Below are 20,954 nucleotides of genomic sequence, written 5' to 3'. Positions count from 1 at the left end.
GCTACCCTCGGTTGTCAACGAATGTTGTTAACGCAATGCGAGACGTTGGAGGTGACATCCGAGATGGTCTTGCCAGTGGCCCGACGCATCGTCGATGACGCGCCCTTACGTTGTTGACTCTACCCGCTACAAAAGTGATCCTCGACACGCACGGACGTCGACCGAGAAGCTGCGTCAAGCCAAAGAGGACCTCATTGACAAGATCACTGCAGTCATCGCCGACGCGAAGACCCAACTGGCGACCAAGGCCTCGCATCGACCGCCTTTGTTGATCATCCAATCGAAATACAACTATCCTTTAGTACTACATGTACAATCGTACTACGAGCTCTTCTTGTTCGCATGCGGTGTTTGTGCGATAGGGATTAGGGCTGGGACTCGAGTTCCACCGACTCTCGATTAGCCCTTGGCGGCAGCTCTTGCGATGGGTCGCAGAATATTTCGTGGAATCGGTGGGCTCGCTTGCGTGCGAGCTGTGGGACGATCTTGATCATGCAGCGTCGAAATCTGTTGCATTTTAGCCAATCACCACCGTTGCATATTTCCACGAAGCATTTGATTTCCACTTGGGATGACCACGCGGGTCCGGTCACTCCCACCGACGGTCGTTTTTTTCCCGTCATAATTGTGTCATAAGTCATAATATTGTCATAAAAACGTCATAATTTTTGGGGGTAGGATTTGACCACGCCGAGGAGGTTAGGAGGAGGCTAGGAGGAGAGGAGGAGGTTAGGAGGAGGTTAGGAGTAGGTTAGAAGGAGAGGAGGGTGTTGGGATTGCGGGTGAGAGGGTGTAGGGGTGTTAGGCTGTGGAGCAAGCAGCCAACGAGCGCATTATTCTCATATTGTCATAAATACATATTTATGTCATATTTCTGTCATAAAAAACTGTCATAAAAGAGCCCTTTTATGACACTTTATGACGGAATTATGACGGGAAATACGACACCCCCACCGACGTCTCGCGCTACGAGGACGTGCTGGCGCGCGTCCGCCTCCGTGTCTCGAATGCTTCGCGTCTTCCTCTTCGCAGCGCCTATCGATCCATGCTTGGCGCTCCCGGCGACCGACGTCTCGGCCATCGAGGCGAACGACGCCGTGGCGTGCGCATTGGCAACCCGCCGTGGGATGCTGAAGTACACAAGACGATCCGAACGACGTTTGCGCCATCGAGCCCGGTCACGATCGCGCTTGCCTATTTCGCGACGAGCCCTCGCCGCTGGCCGCGCCGCCTTTGAGACGCTCTGCAGTGAGCTGCCGCTGTCTCCAGAAACGACCGCCGCGCGCTGCATCATTTGACTCGCGGGCAGGAAGCTGTCGATCGACATCGTCGGCGCGTCGCCCGTGCTTGTGTACGACCTCATCAAGTCCGACATCAAAAACCGTCTCGCCAGACAAATCCGTGGTATTGAAGCTGCTCAAGTTTCAATCATACACACCTAGCACATGTGTACAAGCTCGAACGAGAGGCGACTTGTTGAGGTAGGTTGTGCGGCTGCCACAAGCGCCGACTTGGAACGTTTTGGAGGGTCGAGCCTGCTGCCGGCGACCTCGACCCCGCCTGCCACCCTCGGCGCCGCCGCTCTGTCCGACCAACGCGTCGACGCGCCGAGCTACCGAGATACGCAACGCCATGGACCACCAACTTCTGATCTCACGAGACTCTTCAAACTTAAAATGATGTTCATCTACTTGCGTTGTGTCTTTTGCATCTTGGTCAATGTCTTGACAGGCACCATTGCCGCGGACCGCTTGCGTTGGACGTGCGCATCGTCGTCGTCAGGCCCCTGGAGCGGGCACTGCGTCGATGCATGGGCCACATACGTGAGTGTCCCATGGGCGCAGGTCGTGCAAGCACCGCCGTCGCGCTTCAGACGATACGTCGGGCGGACGCAGCCAGCGCCGACGTGGCGGCGCAGCAGATCGCACACGCACGCGCGGTGATCCGCGACGCCGCAGTACGAGCAGATTGCGTTGCGCCGGCGCTCGAACACGCGCAAGGCTGGCGGGTCTACGAATCAAGGTGTGTACGTTACGACGATGCTGGATCATGTGCATGTACCTGTCGACGTCGCAAAGACAAAGTGCTTGGGTGCGACAAAGGCCGGCGACACCAAGTCGTCGCAGCAGTGCTCGACAAGAAGCGCGCATGTTGCGACGCCATGGTCGGTCTCGATGAGACCCAAGCGCGCGCAGTAGGCGCAGCAGAGCCCCACTGGAATCGCGTACGACTGTGGCAAGGTCCGCGACTTGATCGCAGACCTGAGCGCGTCGCAGCGGGCCACGCGGTGACCTCTCTTGTCGCAAAAGTCGCAGGGCGAGCACCAAAGCCGCGACGTCTCGGTCGAGACATAGCTCGTGAAGCGAGGTAGCGAGAACGAGCAGGTTGCCGTGCCGTTCTCGAGGGCCCGGCGCAAGTCGGGACAGTCGCGCGTCCGGTGCTTCATCGCGCAGCAATGACACGACGCGTGCCAATGCACACCGCCCCGCCCGCGCTTGCCGTCGATGAAGACGAGCTTGTTGGCCCGCTCGACGTCGGTCGGTGCAGCGTTATCGGCGAGCTGCCGCGCAAGCGGTGGTGACATGGGGATGTGCATTTTGGTGGATCGTCGTCTTTGGTTTATGTACTACAATCGATGCGCCGGGTCGTGCCCTTTACGGCTTTGCCTTTACGAGCTGGAGAAAAGAGAGTACTGGAACGATTTGCATGACACTATCTCGGTTTTCACACACCGTTTTGAATGTTTGAATAGACCATCGATTAGTCGTGTGTGATTGGCATCTGGCCGACCGTTGATCAGTGATCAAGGGTCGCATGCGTGATCAATGATCACGCACGCGACGACGGCGCTTCAACCAGCGCCGAGATGGTCCGGTCCTTGCAGCACATGTCCATGGCGCAATGGTCGCTTCGGTCATTGGCTCTGTCAACGTATGCTCCAGGACCGGCGCCCACGCACCATGACCATGGCAGTGGAAGACGATTCTCAAAGGTCAAGAGGTCGATGGAGAAACCGCCACGTCACGGAGCCAGTTGGAGTCGGTTTCTACGTCTGTCACGGTGTAACATTGATGGATACCCACACGAAACGTGTCGAAAGTAGACCAGCGGAATGGTCTAGTGGAAAAGCCGCGAAACACGCAGAGAGTTGGAGGTACAGGGATCGATGCCCTTAAAAGGACGGGCCCTACAAACTCCCTCTGCATTCCTTTTTTTACTCGGCATACAAAAATGCTGTGTGGGAAAAACAAAAACATTTCGTCGCATTATTCATGCTATTTCGATGCAAGCGGTCGTTCCAGTATATGAATCCGATACCAATTGCGCCGTGCATGGCTCGTTCCCTTGCGAGAAACGATCCCGACATTCGAGTCCAGTAGTGTTTTGCTATACTTGCACGTACAGGTCGTCCGGGTACCGCTGGACGGTCGAGGCGATACCGTGTCGAGTGCATGGTGTCATCAATCAATGGCCAATACCTCGGGCTGGCCTGGAAGAACGCACGAGAAAGGTCCGCACGCTGTGTTCTACTACGTAGTACTAGGTAGCAGGGAGCGTGGCTGTAACTGACAAGACCCTTGACAATGAATAGATACGACATGTAATGTGAGAGGAGCGTCGTCGGATAAGTAGCCGCATACCGGTATGAGCCGAGGGCGTTGTGACTCGTGCGCAGGCTCCTAGAGCCGTATATCTTCGCGCTCGGAACTCGAGCTGCGGGTCTTCTTTCTATGCGGGCCAAGCTTGTTCGGGCCACCACAGCCGTCTTGAACATGCATATTGCCATACAATTTACGCGTGCAATGAGCGCGATTTGATCATCCATGGGGACGACGTTGGAGCTGAAAAGATGCATTTTCAAGCGAGGCGCGACCATGATCCTTTGCTGTCACCAACCAGCTGGCTTCCGACTTTGGTTGATGCTTGTTCTCCGTACGTCTGCCGATCCCGGCGGGGCTGAGACGCGCGCTTGTTCTCGTGGGTGCACTTGAAGTCGCGTGGCGGCGCTTGTAAGACCCGGACGCTCACGTACGGTGCGGCACACGGACCCATCGCGTGTCAACAACAATGACGAGCATCCGCCAGCGAACCGATGTGGCCATCGACGGCGCCAAAGCGCCAACGACGAGGTTGAATGAGGAGATTGATTATGCTACGCAGCCATCCTGGGCCTCTCTTCGACCAGCAGTTTGCGACTTGCGTCTTGCTGATCATTGCACGCGATTGTGCCAGCTCCGTGACGCTCGCGGTTCCGATCACGTCCAACTTCAACCCGAGGTCGACTGTTTTAAACACACGCCGTAAGCAACATTGTGAATCTCTCGTGCTCAGCCCTCGCAGTCCCAAGACGCAGGAGCAGCTCAGCCAAGTCGACTTGCCGATGCTGCGGTACGCTGCTACATCGTCTCTAGTGCCATCGGCTCACAGGGGCAGTAGGCGACGAGGCCACCAACGGGGTTGCATGCCTCAGCACGAGCTCGTCTCCCGTCGCCAGCGCCATGACCCGACCTTGACACAGATCGAAACTCCACCGCGCCGTCAACTTGGCCGATCTCGCCATCGAGGCGTGCAGGCAGCACCAAGGACACTACGTTCTTACCCGTCGGTGGGCCTCAGGCAAGAATAAAACGCTCGCCCCGCGACGCAGCTCGTCATTCGAGCTCGAGCATTCTTCTGGACACAAGAAGCCCGTTCGGATGCGCAAGCTGCCGTCGTACGTGGCATCCGTTGGGTCGCTCGGTAGCTCCCAGCGTCTTGTACTTGACTTGGCAGCTCTTGCTTCACGCCGTGTGTCGCGTAGCTAGGAGACGTGGACATACTCAGTGGCACAAGACATGGACGAACAAAGTCTTTGCTGGTGCGAGTAAGCTCCAACTTTGCTCGTCCAGCGCCACAACACTCCTCTCTCTCGGCTTGTCGAATTCTCTCGACTCTACCGTGCGCCAACGACCCAGTTCTGGTGCCAACTCCCACGCATTCAGACGTAGCACTGCGTATGCGAAGTCTTTGAGTTAGTTTTTGCCAATTTGATTTCAACGCGAACACGTTTGATTGATTGATTAATTAATTGATTGATTGATTAATTGATTGATTGATCTACCTTTGCGATCATGGCCACGACGCCGCTTTCATGTGCGCCGAGGTAGCATTGATGGATGAAAATCAGGACTGAAAGTGCTACAAAACCCAAATGAAAAGAACATTTCACCTCGTCAGCAACGCGTTGTGTGATGTTGATGCTGAAAATATGCACTTGCACATGGGGCATCGCAAACAGACTGTCGGCATGAAGAAGGTACAAGAGCGGACGCCAACCAGTATCCACGATGTCCTCGGCCGCATTTTCGCTCGTCTTGCTACGTCTCCCCTCCGCAGTGGTGCTGAGCCGCGCGCTTGCTGTCGTGGCGAACGCGAGACGTCATCAGCACGCGCGCTACCTGCGTCCTCGCACGATGAAGAGATGCGCACAAGAAGGCAACGCCTCGTGCGTCCTATTCAATCACGGCTGTTTACGACGCACGGTCGCAGCCATTGGTGGCACCTGGTGGGCCGCGCGTTGGCGACGTCGGTCAGCGTGGCTGGTCCTGGGAGTGCACCGAGAGGCTGTCGAGGAGCATGTCGTCGACGGTGACGACAGTTATAAAATGCAGGCGTTGGTGCTGTCTGGGCACCGCCAGTGTCATGCGCTACAGGTACGTGGCGCCTCGTAACGCACGGTGTGTAGCAAGGTGTGGCAGTCGCGTGGGCTCTTTACCTTGATCGCATTGCTGCTCACCAGAGTTGTTGTGATCGCATATATATCGACGGAAATAATGTTTGTGTACAATGTTCCAGTAATCAAAGTGTGCAATTGCTCATGCGACCCGAGATCTAGACACCTGAGCGATGACAGAGACGATAGATATGTCGATGACACCTTTCGCTTGCTCGGTTTGCTGCGGTGTGTCGAGAACGACTGTCGCGGCTTGTCCTCGTCGACGGACTGCGCGGGCGTCGCGGTGTCTTTTGGCACACGGCTTTCCATCACTGCGACTGCCTCGCCATCCAAGCCAAGCACCTGGCGCTCCGGTGGTCAGTCACGCCGCCAAAGTCTACCGAGCGCCTCAACGCTGTGCTTCCTGCGGCGACCGAGCCACACGGTCCTCCACTGGCGCGCAATGACCATCAAGACCAGAGTTCGATATTCTCATATTATATTTTATCAGTTGATCGACAAGCTACCGCGCCTGGATTCGAGACGCGGAGGGCTCGGTCGACGTACGGCATCCCCATCGGGCTGTGCTGCGAATACTGCGCGCACCACGGCTTCTTCGAGCGCGGCCATGCTGTCACGGCCTGTCGGTTGCTCCTCGAGCACGCCTCGGATGACCTCGTGTCGTCCAGTTTCGTCGCACCGCCGCATTTGGTGATCACGACTGCTACTTGCGACGATGAGGTACTTGAATGCAATGATATAGTATGGTACGCACCAGTAGCGGTCGTGATGACCAAATGTGGCGACGCGACGAAACTGGACGGCACGAGGTCGTCCGAAGCGTGCTCAAGAAGCAAGCGACAGGCCGTGACCGGGACAACGTGCCCACGCTCGAAGAGCCCGTGGTGCGCGCAGTACTGGCAGCACAGCCCGATGGGGATGCGGCTCGTGCGCCGGAGCTTCCACGTCTTGATGGCCCCCCGACTATAAGACAGCGCGGGCTGCGTTCGCCCGGGATACCGCTTGACGGCGCGCAGCGGCGCATGCACGGGCGAGGCGGCGAGACAAAAAGCCGATGCCACGTGCAAGTCCGGGGCGAGTCGGGCCGGGCGAGCGGGCCCGCGTGACACAGCCGGTGGCGGTCGGTAGCAAGACTTTTCAAATATGAGGTCTGCGAGCAAAACAAAGAGTTCACGACCGACGGTAAACGTTTGCTACCGCAGGGTTGTGTGAATAAAACCCACTGGATTGAGCGAACCTGGTCGTTGGTTAAATGCTGGCTCGGCGAGCAGTTCAATTCGAGTGTAATTAGAGTGTCGCAAGAACTCGACGGTCGGTAACAAGATCGTCGGCGCCGCTCCCTGCTGGTGAAAATCAGTCTTGAACGTGCAGCTTGCGATACAAATCAAAAGTACGAGAAGCACGATCGCTTCATATTTGAAACGTCGAGAGATGTTGAAGTTGCGAATATGCATTTTCACATGTAGCTAGACGACCAAGATACTTTTTGCTTTCCAGCATGCGTCACCTTCCCACAACGCTCTCGGTCGCGTCCTCTCTCGGGTTGCTACGTCCGCCCTCTACGACGGTGCTCCGACGCGCGCTTGTCATCGTGGATCAACGCGAGAAGTATTCGGAGCGCGTGATGAGTGCTCGTCACAACTGGAGGCGCGACGAAGCTTCGCCGCGACGAGAGCCAAAACCGAGTGCACAAACAATGTGTCTTAATGTTCTCGTCTATCTTTTCGTCGATCACAAGCGTCTGAAAGGTGGGCTGGATGTGTACCCCGTAGCTGTGCTGGAGACGGTGGTGAGACTCGCAGACCATGATCAGGATTGGATTATACTACGCACCGATGGCGAGGTCTATTTTCATTGGGCAGCCCATACATCGTGCGCTACCTCGTGCTCCTCAAGCGAGAAGCTCGCGTCTTGGCAGAGCTGCTTGAAGGTGCAGATAGAGCCGACGGCCGAGGCGGCTACGCTTGTACCGACTCTTGCGGCGAATAACACATGGGCAGCTGAACGTGCTTGCTAGACAATTTGAATGGAGCACGTAGCTACACTGGAGTACGCATGTGTATGGATGCAGACATTCAACGGTGGTTGGGCTCACAGAGCATCCCCGAACCAACAAGATGCTCGCACACAATCGTGACCGGTCGTCGATCTGCCCGATACAGCCGCTATCAGCCCCATGCCGCTGCTTCCACCGCCGGGTGCACATTTCAAATGGCGTTCTTGTTTCCCACCCTATCGCTTCTTCAACGTCGTGGGTTTAATGGCGTCGAGCTCGCTGGCCTGCTCTAGAATGCGCACTGGGTGCCAAATGGTGGGCTTGGGGTTGTAGCTTCAACGTGCTGCGTTGGATCGTGCTCACTGACCCCCTGCTGTGACCCAGCTCTCGATGTCCTCTGAAATTTAATAGATACGACATGCAGTGTGAGAGTTGCGCCGTCGGACAAGCAGCTGGTGCCAGCTCAAACCCGACCCGTGGCCTTTTTCACTGTGCGTTCGCCTTGAGAAGCACATTCTTCGCTGGCGTCGTTTGTGAAACTCAATTGAGTACCGTATTCCTCAAACATCGATATCGTGGCGCTCCTCCGCACTGCCACGTACGCGACGCTGGCTGGACGACCCCGCGTGTCTTTGCGGATCAAGATCGTCCACGTCATGGCTGGTGAAAATAAGTCTTGAACATGCATCTGCCTATACAAACCACAAGGTCAAAAAGCACCATCAGACCATCTCTAGAGTGTTGTATAATGTTGAAGTTGCGAATATGCATTTTCAAATGTAGCAGGACGACCAAGATACTTTTTCCCTTCCAAGCACCCGAGACGACGCATCAGTCAATTTGCCACAGCCCAGCACTTTAACTCCACGATGCTCGCCCGCATGGCCTCCAAGCGCGCCTTCACGGCCTCGGCCCGCCGCCTCGCTGGCGACCACCACCCGCACACGGTCTTTGACGACAAGACGTTCACGCGCTCGAACGTCGGTGGCTTTGTCTGGACGCTTGTTGTTGGCGGCACAGTCGCGACCCTCGGTATTTGCCAGTTCCAGAACTACAAGGGCGGCTTCCCGCAGAAGAAGTAAGAGAGCGCTCTAGCTGCTGCCTCCATGAATGTATATCGTCGATTGGTTCTGTACGAGTTCCATGGTATCTTGGTCGATGGCGAGGTAGAACGTACCTGGTAGTGTGCTGTCTTGGGAGTGCAAGCGATACCATGCAACAAATGGTCTCTCTTGCAAGCACCTTGGACATCGGTGGAGAGTTGCTGTTGACATCACCGTCAGCGCGAGAATAGCATCTGGGTGGCTAGTACGAGGTAGCCACAGCGCGCCTCATGGCAGACAATATGCCATCATATAACATCGTTTGTCGGTTCTTGTTCCATTAGTCGTGCTAGCGGCTCGCCAGATGAGGACCACGTGCTCTCGCCTCCCATAATATGCGCGCCTTGGACGCATATAAATATAATAAATATACTATTGGTAAAAATATGCATTTTCATCGCGAGCATGGCTCGCGTCAAAGCCGCGCCACGAACGCAAAGACAGGGCCGTGTCAGCTTCTATGCACCGATCCTCCGGCGCTCTGGCGCTCGTCGTCGCATTTTCCAAATCACCAGAACCACCACTAAGAATCAAGATGCTCGCCCGTATTGCCTCCAAGCGCGCCTTCACGGCCTCGGCCCGCCGTCTCGCTGGCGACCACCACCCGCACACGGTTTTCCACGACAAGTCGTTCACGCGCAAGAACGTCGGCGGCTTTGTCTGGACGCTCATCCTTGGCGGTACGGTCGCGACCCTCGGTATTTGCCAGTTCCAGAACTACAAGGGCGGCTTCCCGCAGCAAAAGTAAATTGCACCATAACTTAGACAGCCTTGTACACAACGCTTCTTGCCATTGCATGCACCCGCACGCAGGCTCGATCTTGGCATCGACGATTCGTAGCAAGCGACCCATCGCGGCTACCTTACCAGATCGACACTGCAACGCACTTCAATGATTCCTCTTTTCAGACGCAGCGAGTATCAAACAAGTCGTTGCACTGAGATTCTGATAGCTAGAGGAATGATAAATATTGCGAATTGGTATCGTCCTTGTGTCTCTTACTTGAAAGTATTGTAACCTATCCTTGACATGAACAGAGCTATGTGCTTTCCCAGAGCTCATCCGCGTGCGAAGACGCGTAGTGTGCTGCTGTAAGAATGCAGCCGTCATTATGCACATTATGCACGCGTCAATCGCTAGAGCCATCTTGTCGCGTCGAGCTGTAATATACAACTCGTGTCCACTCTCAAACCGGCATGGAACCCGCCATGTCCATACAGTCCTATATATGCGACTGCATCGTTCGCTTCGTGTGTCATGGCAAACGTCCATGCAGCCGGCTTGCACCTCGCCAAACGTTGAACTTCAGTCGTCGTATTCTGCAACGGTTTGTATACAAACGTCAAGTCTATTGCATTCCCATAGTGTAGTTCAGTGTAAAATATGCATTTGCATCTCTAAGCTTGATACGCGTGTCATAGCGACGCAGGGCGCAAAGATAGCCCACCGGTGCGTCGCTTCTCTGTGTACCCTCGCAGTGGACTGGCGTTGACTCACTTTCCAAATCGCCCACGACAGCCACGATGCTCGCCCGTATTGCCTCCAAGCGCGCCTTCACGGCCTCGGCCCGCCGCCTCGCTGGCGACCACCACCCGCACACGGTCTTCCACGACAAGTCGTTCACGCGCAAGAACGTCGGTGGCTTTGTCTGGACGCTCATCCTTGGCGGCACGGTCGCGACCCTCGGTATTTGCCAGTTCCAGAACTACAAGGGCGGCTTCCCGCAGCAAAAGTAAACGGTGTCGACCAATTCTATCTTATACATCTCCACACTTTTTGCTGCCTTGACAGATCGATGAGACCAGTGGACGACCTGTTCCGCCACGACGCTGCGGGAAGGGCATGATACTTGCCCCATGAGCGCGGTAACGTTGGGCGAGCGCAGAGGCGAACGGCGCTGCGTTGGCTTGTCGACGGCAATACTCTGACATAGGACGCGGAAGCATCAAAGCAAGTTCCTCTGCTCTACCAATAGAGTATGCATATGACATGGCATTATTCGTTGGCAACCTGTGCTTCTAGAGTGTTTTCTACTGGCGCAGCGCTGGATAGGCCTTCGGTCGACGGCGGAACGTCCACGGACGTCTCTGTCATAAGAGCAGCCTTGTCTTTGCTCTCGTCTGCAGCGGCAATCGCTGAAGGCTGCGACGACACGGCATCCGCCGGCGTGCTCCCGTTGGACGGTGCCAAGGCAGTAGCAGCAGACGGCGGATCATTTCGCGATGGTTCAATACCGGGTGCGGCGGTGGGCTCGGTCGACACGGGCACAGCGTCCGCGGAAGGGTCGAGAGCAGGCTCGTCCGTGCTCAGAACCGAGCGCGTCGCCCCGAGCCCCGAACGGGCCTTTTTTTTCCACGGCTTTTCAGCGCCGGCGCGAGGTTTGGCCGCGCTTGTTGTCTCTGTCGGCGCAACGACTTGGGCGTCCGTGGTCGCAATCGGAGCTTCTGAACCCTTTGTCGAATGTGGCATCTCGGTCTCGCGCGGTCCTGGCGCTTCGGAGCCTTGCGGTACCGTAGCCATAGCTGGCGCCATCGCAGATTGCACCGGTGGCGCTTCGACGCTGACTGCCGTCGCGCTGGTCTTGGCCTTTTTTGCCCACGGCTTGGCGACCGTTCGAGGTTGCTCAAGTTTTGGCGCCGCGTCGACGCGTGGTGCCGGCCGCGCGTCGGTTGACGGTGGCACCGACATCGTATCGACGTTTGGCTCTGAGGCCCTCCCGTCTGTCCTTGGTGGCACGGGTCTCTCTGGCGGCGCCGTCACGATCGGCGGCGGACGACTGTCTGTAGGCGCGCGGTGGTCGATCTTTGGTGGCGCGACCATGGGCATCGGGACATGGTTCTTCCGTCGTCGCGTGCTGTGCACGTGCACCCAGCACTGCGGGCAGAAGTGATGACTCTCTTCGCAGCTCTCGCAGAGCAAGACAGCCTTTTGGTCGGCGCACTCTTCGCAGAGACCTTTTCGAATCGCACGGCCGCGGACCATGACGAAATGTTCGGCTCGAATCTAGAGTCATACGTGTATAGTCCATCCATTCGACGACACCATATTGATGCATTCTACCTCGTTGGCAGCTTGTCGACCACGGTGCCCACGGTACTGGGCTTGGATACGCAGCGCCATGTTGCTCTTACGCAGTTGCGCATAGTCGATTCCGCTCAGCGGTGGCGCGACCGGTCGCGGCAACCGTCGGCTCTCGTCCTCGAGCTGTCGCCGACGCTGCGTGTTGAAGTGGATCTGCGCACTCACTTGGGCCACGAGGTGCTTGGTCTGCGCCTGCACACTCGCGTCAAACCCGTCGCCGTACGTATCAAGATCGGTCGTCTGTCGACGGTAGGCGTGCAGGCGCGGCGGCAGAGTGCTGCACGAGGCAGGCGTCGACTCGGCCTGCAACTGGTGGCTAAACGCCATCCACGGCAGCTCGGTCAGCGTTGGGTCCGTGCCCATAAAGACTGCCAGCGGGTCGTCGGACGCCGGCGCGTCATCGCGTGCTGACGCGGACAGCGACGTCGCGTACTCTTGCGGCCAGCACCACACGCGGTCAACGTCCGTGTACGGCCAGTGCTCGGGGTGTCTAGCGTCCATGTTTTGATGACGTCATCGTCCCAATTGCTGCAGCAGGAGACGCACCGGCGCATGTCGTAGAGGGTGCCCGCCACCGGCATTTCGTAGATGCGAGGGGCTTTGAGTGACGTCATAATGTCCTTGTGCGTCGTGAGCGCTTCGTGGCGCCGGCGCCGGAGCTTTGGCAGCGGAAAATCGTTTATGGATGCGCCTTGGTCGAGCTACACTTTTTATCGGTGAGCTTGGTGTGGAGCCTCGCGGTTGGTGTACCAAAGGCAGCGGCGGCGGTTGGCTCAGTGCCGCCATGCGCCGCTCACACCGCGCGAGAAGGGCTTGCTTTTCGAGCTCGGCGTCTAGCATGGTCGAGAGCTTTCCATCCAAACAAAAATGCTAAAATGCTAAAATGAAGTAAATAGTACCTGCACGAAGGGCACGGAACTCCTTCTTGTGATGCGCGAGGTGCGCGCGGGTCGTCTTGGCGTGGTCCGACAGCCGCGTATACGCGAGCTTGCGCAGCTGGAGCTTCTCGGCCTTGGTCGCGTGCTCGGGTACCGGGTGCTTCCACGGCGCCGCCTTGGCGAGCGCGTGGACTCGCTGCTTGATCGTTTGCTGGAGCCTCGTCTTGGTTTGTAGATACACCTCGGGATCGAGTGCAGTTTCTGGCGCAGGCGTCGGTCCGATCGACGACTGCGTGCTGCTGGCGACCGACGCTTGCTTCCAATAGCGCTCGTTGTCCTCGTCGTCTTCGTCGTCGGTCGACGACCACTCGAGGCGCGCGTTGGCCTTGTACGCCCGGTAGTCTTTCCAGCGCTTTTGGATGACACGCGCAGCGCGTGCTTGCCGGAGCGCCATGAGCTTTTCGTACTGGTCGGGCGAGATGGACTCCATGTAGAGAAGCTGCTGCTGGTGGTGCCAAATGCGCTCGCGGCGCTTCTTGCTCTCCGACTCGAACGCAGCCTAGGCGACGACGATGCGATCGTGACATGCATCTCGCGCAGCGATGTGCACCTGCTCGAGGCGGAAGCCCTTGTATTCGGCGAAGCGCCGACGGACGTACCGGCCGCGCTGCCGCGCCTGGAGCGTCGTTACCGCCCGCTACGCGGGACATGCAAAGGTTAGCTTTGGCCTCGCTGCTGGCAGGACGCCATGCGATCGCACCTCGAACGTGGCGGCCTTTCGGCGGTACGCCACGCCCTTCCATCGGGCTTGGATGAGCGCAGCCGCTTGGTCGGGCGTCTTCATCGTGGATACGCGGCGTACGATTGGCTGAAAAGGATTAGTTTTCGCCAATCCAGAGGCATATCCTTTATAATTGTAGCCAATCAAACAAGCACAGCTAGGAAAGATACGCTGCTGTCGTTGAAGGTGGCATGATGCACTAAGCGGCAAGCGGCTGTCGGGTGTGGCCGACTGCAAGCGACAGCTCACCAGGGCCTAGGCCATAAGGTAGTGGCTAAGATAACTCATTGGCTTGGACCATAACTCTCAAGCTCTACAGCTCGGACGGGACATGCGGCGCACCACAGACTTGCTCATTGCCTCGGTGTGGCAAGATGCGGCGCGTCTTCAAGTTCATGCGCTGGCCACTGATTGCAAAGGATCATCCAATATGGAGACAAGTCCTTGAAGCTGCGGGCGAGCTGGAATCTTGACGGTCGCCAGTACATCCTCCCAACACCACGTTCGAAGCGAGCGAGAGCGGGCACCTTACCCGCTTACCCCTCGTACCCGCGGCGTATCCTGGCGAGCGCATGCTGGTTCGATGCACCAGGTAAGCTACTACACATCCTACCTTCGCGCGTATCCTTCAAGGAGCCCGGTGCTGGCATGCAGTTTGCAAAGATATCAAGATTCACAGGGCCCCCGTCCACTCTCCCGCTCACTACGATGGCTCCTAGCTCGCTGCAATGCGACGCGACGTTAAGCACCGAGCCACACTTGATGCCACAAGCCAAACCGCCGGCGACCAGCAACCGTCGTCGACGAGCAACGGCTGCGATTGCGCTGCGAAAGGCGACGGATATTCTCAGGACACGTACACTGGCCTTTATCCGACCTCGCGTCGCAGGCGTGGGATGCTACGCATAGCTGAGCGTCTACGTGGCTGGCCTGACGCGCGCTGTTCTACAGCTGTCAGTGCTGCTCCGTCGGTCGTCGGATATGCAATGTCGGAGGCCATCGAAGTTCTCGAAAACCTGTCGAACATGATATTTGGGTTTGAGTGCTTCAACATCCGAGATGAGAGGTTTGGTGGCCAGCTCATGCGATCTTGCACTTTGACATTTTCGGGCAGATGGCGTCGGCGCTGCAGAAGGAGCACTTGAAGCGGTCGCTCTCAGGGTCGCTCGACATGCTCAAGCTCTTCTCGGCCGACTTCCTCGAGACGTCGCAGTCGATCCAGGACCAGCTCGAAGCCCTCGAGCGCAAGGAAAGCAGTGGGAGGACCTTGAGCGCCGGCTCCAGCGCAACGCATCCAGCGCCGCCAACGTTATTACGCTCGACGTCGGTGGCACCATCTTCCGCACGTCCAAGGACACGCTCTTGCGGCTCGATGGCACGTACTTCAGGCCATGCTGGGCTCGGGCCATTGGCAGCCCAACGCAGAGACGGGTACGCATGCCATGCTCCTACCCTCCGTCCTCGCTCATGACGGCCCATGATGCAGGTGCCTACTTTATCGACATTGATCCAATCCATTTCGACCGCGTCATGGTCTACCTACGCACGGGCGAGCTCTCGTTCGACGGGCTGAGCGACTGGGAGGTGCGCCACTTGCGCACAACGCTCGACTACCTCAACATCAGCACGCCACGCGAGCTCCACACGCCCTCCGAGCGCGATGCTGGGAGCTTGAAGTGGAACCCGCACCTCTGTTCAGCGGGCTTGAGCCTCTCCGACGACGGCAGCTCTGTCCAGCGCGCCAATGCACCGAGCCGCAGCGTGTCGCATTCGGTGCTGGGTGCATCGTGTGTCGACGTCTATTCGCTGCGGCTTGAGCGCATCACGACGGTCGGCAACGTGCTCGGCAAGCTCTTCGTCGGCCTCGCGCCGCGCAAGGGCTTTGGCGTCTACTCGTACAACCCGGAAGTGTCGGGCTACTACGTCGAGCTTCGCCACGGCACGCTTTACGCCCAAGACGGTATCCGTGGGACTCCGTACTGCGCTGGGTTTTCCGAAGGCGATGTGGTGACCGTGCGCTGGCGCCGCGACGTCGGCGAGATTCACTTTGAGAAGAACGACCTTGAACTTGGCGTCGCCTTTAGCGGGCTACCCACAGACCTCGAGCTCTTCCCAGCCGTCGACATGTACTACCACGGCGCGCACCTCTCGTTCGTTCACTAAGTTATATGTATGCACGCGTGTCTTGCGTCGGTTGCGAGGCCGTGTCCCTCACGTCGTTGTTGTTGTCGCAGTCTGGTGTTCCTGTCGGCAGAGGCAACCAACGGCAGCGCAAGTACCGACGTGCCGAGCACGTCATTGGAACGAGTGCGTGGGCACTTGATGTCTTCTCCAACCAAGGTTCGGAGCCCGTCAAGTCAAGAGCCCCTCCCGCCGCTAGCCAACACGCGCTACCCGTCATTGGTGGCAAGCGAATTGCCATGTGGGTCAGCCATTGACACGTCGACTTCTGCCGCAAGGCGACGTCTTCCATAACGGTGGCTAGAACGCGGTCGTCGCACCTTCCAAGGTGGCGGCGGTGACAGCTTCTCCATTGCGCCAGGGCCACCGCCACGTCAGCGGACCTCCAGTGCATCTCCAATGCAGAGCACCCAATCCATACCCGACGCAACGCGCCGAAGACTAGCCCCAAAGCCCATGATCTAGTACGCATGAGTGTATTTGTTCCACTGGATCCGTCGGTCCACGCTAAGAAAAGCTATGGATCGCGTTCGATTTGGCCCGACTCGTCGTCCGATCCCCATATATCTAAATCTACCCACGCGACTCGGCCATTCCGTCGTTCGTTCGTCTCTGACCTCGTGCTATGCTATGGCGACGCGAGCGCGGTCTCGAGGCCGAGGTACGCGATGGTTTGCCGCAGCTGATGCGCGTCGTAGGCGCAGAGACCGTCGAGCGCAATGGGCTCGCCCGTCCGGACGTGCGCCATGATCCGATCGAAATGCGTCGGATTCACATCCACAAAGTAGCTACCGTCCTCTACACACGCATATGTTTGAGAGCTGCGTTGTCGTAAGTAGAGAGACGCACCGTGGGTCGGCGCGGTCGAGAGCATGACCGAAAAGTACGCGTCCGGATCCCGGAGCAAGTTGGCTTTTGCTGTCTGGAAGCGCTGGCCGCCGACGTTGAGCGTGATGAGGTCGGCGGCCGCGCGCGCATTCTCTTGGACGGACGCGCAGAGCCGTTCAATGTGGCGTTCTTTGTGGACGAGGAGCTCGAGCTGCGCCTGGAGGAGCGACGACATGGTGGCGGTCTCGAGCTCAAAGTAAATCGGGTGCTCCGAGCCAAGGCGGTGGGCGCACGCTTCAATGAGCTCCATGACATCGACGAGGAGGATCCTATGGCATCGCCATGAGTCGTCGTCGTCTCCTACGATGGCCTTGCGTACAGCTTGCCCGCGACAAACTTGGGCGAGTACTCGATGAGCTGAATGACGGCGTGGAGCGTGATTCCGTCGCGCGGAAAGCTCTAGTCACAGGTGAGAGGCCAGTGAATGCGGCGACAAGCACGTACGGACGAGAGGTCGGGGCCGAGGAGGCACGAGATGCAGTACGTGCCATCCGAGAGCACGAGGCAATAGCGCGCCTGCTCGACCACGGACGCGGGCTGGATCATCTTGATGTGGACGACCTGCAGGAAGGGCCGGAAGCCGCCCGCCGACGACGGCTGGTCATGCAGCTGGCGGATCGCGTCCGAGGACAAGCGGTCGGCAATCATCTCGCCACGTTTGGGTTCGACACTGTGGCGTGTCTGCCACACCGCTCTCGTCGTGCTTTAAAAACACGCAACTTTTGGCGCCGCGACGACGGACCGACGCCTCAACCCAAACGCGAGAACTGTAGCACCCACGACGGCGTCGACTGAGGGTGCTCGCCGTACGTACACACGCGTACAAAGTAGTAGCCCCGACTTGACATCATCATCCACATTACTGTATTATAAGTGGGCGAGCTTGCGTTTGTAGTACTACCTTTGACGATGCAACGATGAGACTGCGGGCACCGCATGTCGGGCCGCCGTATAGACGCCAAGTTGCTTTTTCGTCGTCGTTGCAGTAGTAGCAGCGTATACGAGTGCAACGATGACGGCCGCCACGGTGTCGACCTCCACAAGGGTTGATCTGGACCTGGGTTGGGTGCCGCCAAGTGGCGTGTTTTTATCCCATTGTTTGAAACAGCTTGTGTTTAAAACTTGCCAAAGTGCACTCTCAGCGTTCAAGCAGTGGCGTCACGACTGGCGCCATACCTGCAACACGCCATCGACTGGCCATCGGCGAGCCATCGACTAGCTACCGACTAGGTATCGACTAGGTATCGACTAGCTATCGACTACGCCATCGACTACGCCATCGCCTCCTCGACGCAGCTACTACCTCGTGGTTTGCTGCAGACCCTTTGCCACTTTGCCACACGAAGAATCAGACTGGAAAATGAAAAAGTAAGCTTTTGCATCAGGCAACGAGCAACTAGGACTCTCGCCTTCTTAAATGCGCGAGCCTTCCTAAATGCGCGAGACGTACGAGCTGGACTGCGTCACATAGCGCACCCAGCGCTTGTACTTGTAGTTGGGGTGGCGCGCGTGCTCGGGAATCCGGAGGTACCGGACTTGGAGCGTCGAGACGTTGTACATGGGAATCTCAAAGTTCATCGAGACCGGGCCAATCTCGCGGCGCACGTGCTGGCTCGGGCCACTCAGCGTGATCTTGGCGCGCAGCGTGAGCTCGGACGCGCCCGCGAAGCGCTTGATGGCCCAGCGCACTTGGTTTTCGTTTTCGCGGAATTCCGCGAGCTGCCCGGCCGTGTTTTTCCCAATGTCGCACGAGACGCTGACGGTGTTTTGAGGGACGGGGAAGCGGATGATGACGTTGGCGCCATAGTTGTTGTCGGGCATGTCGGCGCGCACCTTGAGGATCATTTCAATCTTGGTCGGCGACTGCTCTTCGACGAAGGGAAAGATGCGGAACGGCGCGCGAAAGTCGCCCGTGATGCGGTAGTTGATGACCTAGCCATGTCCATGAGCGACGACATGGATGGCGACGACGGACCGTGAACTCGCCGTCGGGCGGCGTGAAGACGAGGACGCGGTCGCGCTCAAACTCGTCGAGCTGGACGCACTCGTGAAAGTTGCAGTCGTCGAGCACAACTTGGCCGTACGACGACGACTTTTGCCCAATGACGAGGTCCTCGTTGAGCGCGAGCCGCAGCTCGGGGTTGCCGGCGAGGTACGACTTCATCTGGATGCGCCCTTCGACGCTCGCGTTGAGCATTTGCCCGCTCGGCGCAAAGACGACGTTGAGGCGCTCGAGGATGTCGCAAAAGAGCTCGTTCTCGTCCTTCTTGTTGGCCGATTGGCCCGTCGCCACGGGCTTGCGCACGGCATTGGCCGCCTTGATGTTGGACGGCCGTCCGAGGAGCGTGCTCGGCTTGGCCTTGGCCAGCGCCGCGTCGCCGACGAGGATCGCTTCGTTGTGCACGTGCACTTTAAGGCCCTCCGTGCTCGTGTCTTGCGCGTAGCCAAAGTCGAGCGTCTCGTCCAAAAGCTCGTAGCACAAGATGAAGTTCTTGCGCAGTGTCTCTTCCGAGAGCACGCCGCAGTAGTCCTTGAAGACGCGGCAGAGGCGCGTGAGGAGCTCGAGGATGTAGGCTGGCGACACGTTGAAGCGCGTCGTGGCCACAAAGTAGAGGCCATTCTTCTTGACGTACAGGTAGTTGACGCCGTCGACGTAGAAGGCCGGCGGCGCATCGCCCTTGTCCCAGAACTTGACCTTGCGGAAGAAGATCTCGGCGCTGTCGCTGGCCACGTCCCCGCGGAAGTCGTTGGCGAGCACCGTGTCCCCGCGGCTGCTCAAGATGTAGAACTGCGAGATGGACATGCTGCCGGCGCCGCAGGAATTGTTGCACACTGCGCAAAAACCTGCCGCTACGAATGCTTCGAGATATGGCATTAAAAGATAGAGGTTCTGCCACGTCATGGAGCGAGCCACGTATGCTTTGGAAGCGCCGCCATGGCCCCGCAGCAAGATGCAAGGACGCAGGTCGCATTGCTCGACAGTATACTATGTGCAAGCATCAAGACAGGCGAGCCAGGATGTATGTAGTACATCCACCGGAAGGGGAGCGGCGGCGGTGGGAGCTGCTCGAGTACTGTAGCATTCAGCGTCTTTGGGTGCTCCCGCCTAGCTCTCCCGCCTGTGGGCGATGGTAGCTGTCCGTGGGTGGCGACAGCGCCACGTATGTGGCCGCCAGTAGCTTGCTCTTGGACGCTCTTCGAGCGTCATCGCGGCCGCCATGTTGAACTTACGGCAACGATCCCACGCTGGGTACACCGTGACACCACGCGATCGCGACGCCAGGTAATGATTCTAAGCTGCCACTGTGGGTGGCGCCGACGACGATGACGACGAACCTCGTCCTCTAATGGCGTCCACGCACGAATGCAGGTACTGCCACGGCGCTTCGCGACAAAACAAAATAAATTAAAACCCGGGGGCACATTCACTGCTTGGACTCGGGCGATGGGACGCCGTGCCGCGAGATGCGGGACGCAAGCGAGGGCAGGCGCTGGGGCGGGAGGCGGTCGTCCTCGTAGACGCTGGTGGTATGCGCGCTGTACATGGGCGGCGGCGGAATCGCCGTCACCTCTTCCGAAATGATGTTGACGAGCTTCTGCAGCACGCGGGACCGGAACGCTTCTCGTGCTTCGCCCTTGAGGTACGACGGCGTGGGCACCGTGATCTGGTCGCCGACGTCTGGCATCGGCGCGTGGTGCAGGTGGCCGTACGCCGGGCGGCTCTCGTAGAAGCCATTGTACGCCGGCGGGTACATCATGGTCGGATACGCGGGGTATGGGCTTGGCATGGACGACGGCGGGTAGGGCAGCGGTTCGTCGTAGCCGTGGGCGCTCTGTGGCGACTCGTACGGCGAGTAGTGGCGCTTCTGGCGCATCTTGGAGTCCATTTTGCGCTGGTTTTGGTTTTGCTTGGCACGGTGTTCGTCGCAGAGGTTGTGCGCTTGGCCGTTCGTCTTGAGCGCGCGCTCGTTCTTGCACTTGCCGGTCTTGTAGAGGCAGTGGCCGCGAAAGCTCATGGCCGATTCGTCCTGGCGGCTGCTGCTCTCGAGCGTTGTCGGCGTCGGGGCGGCCATGAATGATGTGTAGCAAACGGCAAATTCGCAAGTGGCACCCAACGTGGCCGTCCCAAATCAGTGATAATTCCAAGATGGTGCCCGCCAGCTGGACCAGAATCAGTCTTGCCTCGTCTATGCAGGTGATGTGGGCCAGGCGCAGAAACAAAGCTTGTGCCGGATCAGGCCGTGCATGCGATCTATCCACGTCTTCCAGTAGATAATAGTCGTCGAGATGCTTGATCGACGTCACGCCAGGTGCACAGTGACGCGGCGC

At 58.2% G+C, this 20,954-nt stretch overlaps 9 protein-coding genes across 9 annotated transcripts; 4 read left to right on the top strand and 5 right to left on the bottom strand.

Annotated features, from left to right (window-relative positions):
• Positions 1 to 1,687: 1,687 nt before the first annotated feature.
• SPRG_03138 (hypothetical protein) lies at positions 1,688 to 2,596 on the bottom strand (the record flags this gene model as incomplete). The annotated part of the gene is made up of 2 exons (XM_012341731.1): positions 1,688 to 2,010; positions 2,062 to 2,596. The coding sequence occupies 2 exons, from the start codon at positions 2,594 to 2,596 to the stop codon at positions 1,688 to 1,690; spliced, it is 858 nt and encodes a 285-aa protein (XP_012197121.1).
• A 1,554-nt stretch (positions 2,597 to 4,150) lies between these two features.
• SPRG_03137 (hypothetical protein) lies at positions 4,151 to 4,437 on the top strand (the record flags this gene model as incomplete). Its single annotated transcript, XM_012341730.1, has 3 exons — positions 4,151 to 4,278; positions 4,333 to 4,389; positions 4,413 to 4,437. The coding sequence occupies 3 exons, from the start codon at positions 4,151 to 4,153 to the stop codon at positions 4,435 to 4,437; spliced, it is 210 nt and encodes a 69-aa protein (XP_012197120.1).
• A 4,089-nt stretch (positions 4,438 to 8,526) lies between these two features.
• SPRG_03136 (hypothetical protein) lies at positions 8,527 to 9,563 on the top strand (the record flags this gene model as incomplete). The annotated part of the gene is made up of 2 exons (XM_012341729.1): positions 8,527 to 8,790; positions 9,344 to 9,563. Exons 1-2 carry the CDS (start codon positions 8,582 to 8,584, stop codon positions 9,561 to 9,563), a joined length of 429 nt encoding a protein of 142 aa, XP_012197119.1. The 5' UTR covers positions 8,527 to 8,581.
• A 776-nt stretch (positions 9,564 to 10,339) lies between these two features.
• On the top strand, positions 10,340 to 10,662 carry SPRG_03135 (hypothetical protein; the record flags this gene model as incomplete). The annotated part of the gene is made up of 2 exons (XM_012341728.1): positions 10,340 to 10,548; positions 10,617 to 10,662. 2 exons carry the CDS (start codon positions 10,340 to 10,342, stop codon positions 10,660 to 10,662), a joined length of 255 nt encoding a protein of 84 aa, XP_012197118.1.
• Positions 10,663 to 10,789: 127 nt separating this feature from the next.
• Positions 10,790 to 13,619, bottom strand: SPRG_03134 (hypothetical protein; the record flags this gene model as incomplete). The annotated part of the gene is made up of 7 exons (XM_012341727.1): positions 10,790 to 11,819; positions 11,877 to 12,387; positions 12,444 to 12,598; positions 12,648 to 12,730; positions 12,797 to 13,334; positions 13,386 to 13,472; positions 13,536 to 13,619. 7 exons carry the CDS (start codon positions 13,617 to 13,619, stop codon positions 10,812 to 10,814), a joined length of 2,466 nt encoding a protein of 821 aa, XP_012197117.1. The 3' UTR covers positions 10,790 to 10,811.
• A 1,037-nt stretch (positions 13,620 to 14,656) lies between these two features.
• On the top strand, positions 14,657 to 15,731 carry SPRG_03133 (hypothetical protein). Its single transcript, XM_012341726.1, has 2 exons — positions 14,657 to 14,987; positions 15,043 to 15,731. The coding sequence occupies exons 1-2, from the start codon at positions 14,948 to 14,950 to the stop codon at positions 15,717 to 15,719; spliced, it is 717 nt and encodes a 238-aa protein (XP_012197116.1). The 5' UTR covers positions 14,657 to 14,947; the 3' UTR covers positions 15,720 to 15,731.
• Positions 15,732 to 16,201: 470 nt separating this feature from the next.
• On the bottom strand, positions 16,202 to 17,273 carry SPRG_03132 (hypothetical protein; the record flags this gene model as incomplete). The annotated part of the gene is made up of 4 exons (XM_012341725.1): positions 16,202 to 16,535; positions 16,587 to 16,894; positions 16,945 to 17,024; positions 17,070 to 17,273. 4 exons carry the CDS (start codon positions 17,271 to 17,273, stop codon positions 16,366 to 16,368), a joined length of 762 nt encoding a protein of 253 aa, XP_012197115.1. The 3' UTR covers positions 16,202 to 16,365.
• Positions 17,274 to 17,979: 706 nt separating this feature from the next.
• SPRG_03131 (hypothetical protein) lies at positions 17,980 to 19,476 on the bottom strand. Its single transcript, XM_012341724.1, has 2 exons — positions 18,601 to 19,476; positions 17,980 to 18,557 (listed from the first exon to the last, which is right to left on the bottom strand). The coding sequence occupies exons 1-2, from the start codon at positions 19,426 to 19,428 to the stop codon at positions 18,057 to 18,059; spliced, it is 1,329 nt and encodes a 442-aa protein (XP_012197114.1). The 5' UTR covers positions 19,429 to 19,476; the 3' UTR covers positions 17,980 to 18,056.
• Positions 19,477 to 20,010: 534 nt separating this feature from the next.
• On the bottom strand, positions 20,011 to 20,719 carry SPRG_03130 (hypothetical protein). The gene has a single exon (XM_012341723.1). It carries the CDS (start codon positions 20,696 to 20,698, stop codon positions 20,051 to 20,053), a length of 648 nt encoding a protein of 215 aa, XP_012197113.1. The 5' UTR covers positions 20,699 to 20,719; the 3' UTR covers positions 20,011 to 20,050.
• Positions 20,720 to 20,954: the final 235 nt, after the last annotated feature.

This window comes from Saprolegnia parasitica (assembly GCF_000151545.1).
Source record: "Saprolegnia parasitica CBS 223.65 unplaced genomic scaffold supercont2.8, whole genome shotgun sequence".
NCBI classification, from domain to species: domain Eukaryota; phylum Oomycota; class Saprolegniomycetes; order Saprolegniales; family Saprolegniaceae; genus Saprolegnia; species Saprolegnia parasitica.
Note: the sequence above shows the minus strand (reverse complement) of the source record. Positions and strands in the feature narration are given on the sequence as shown.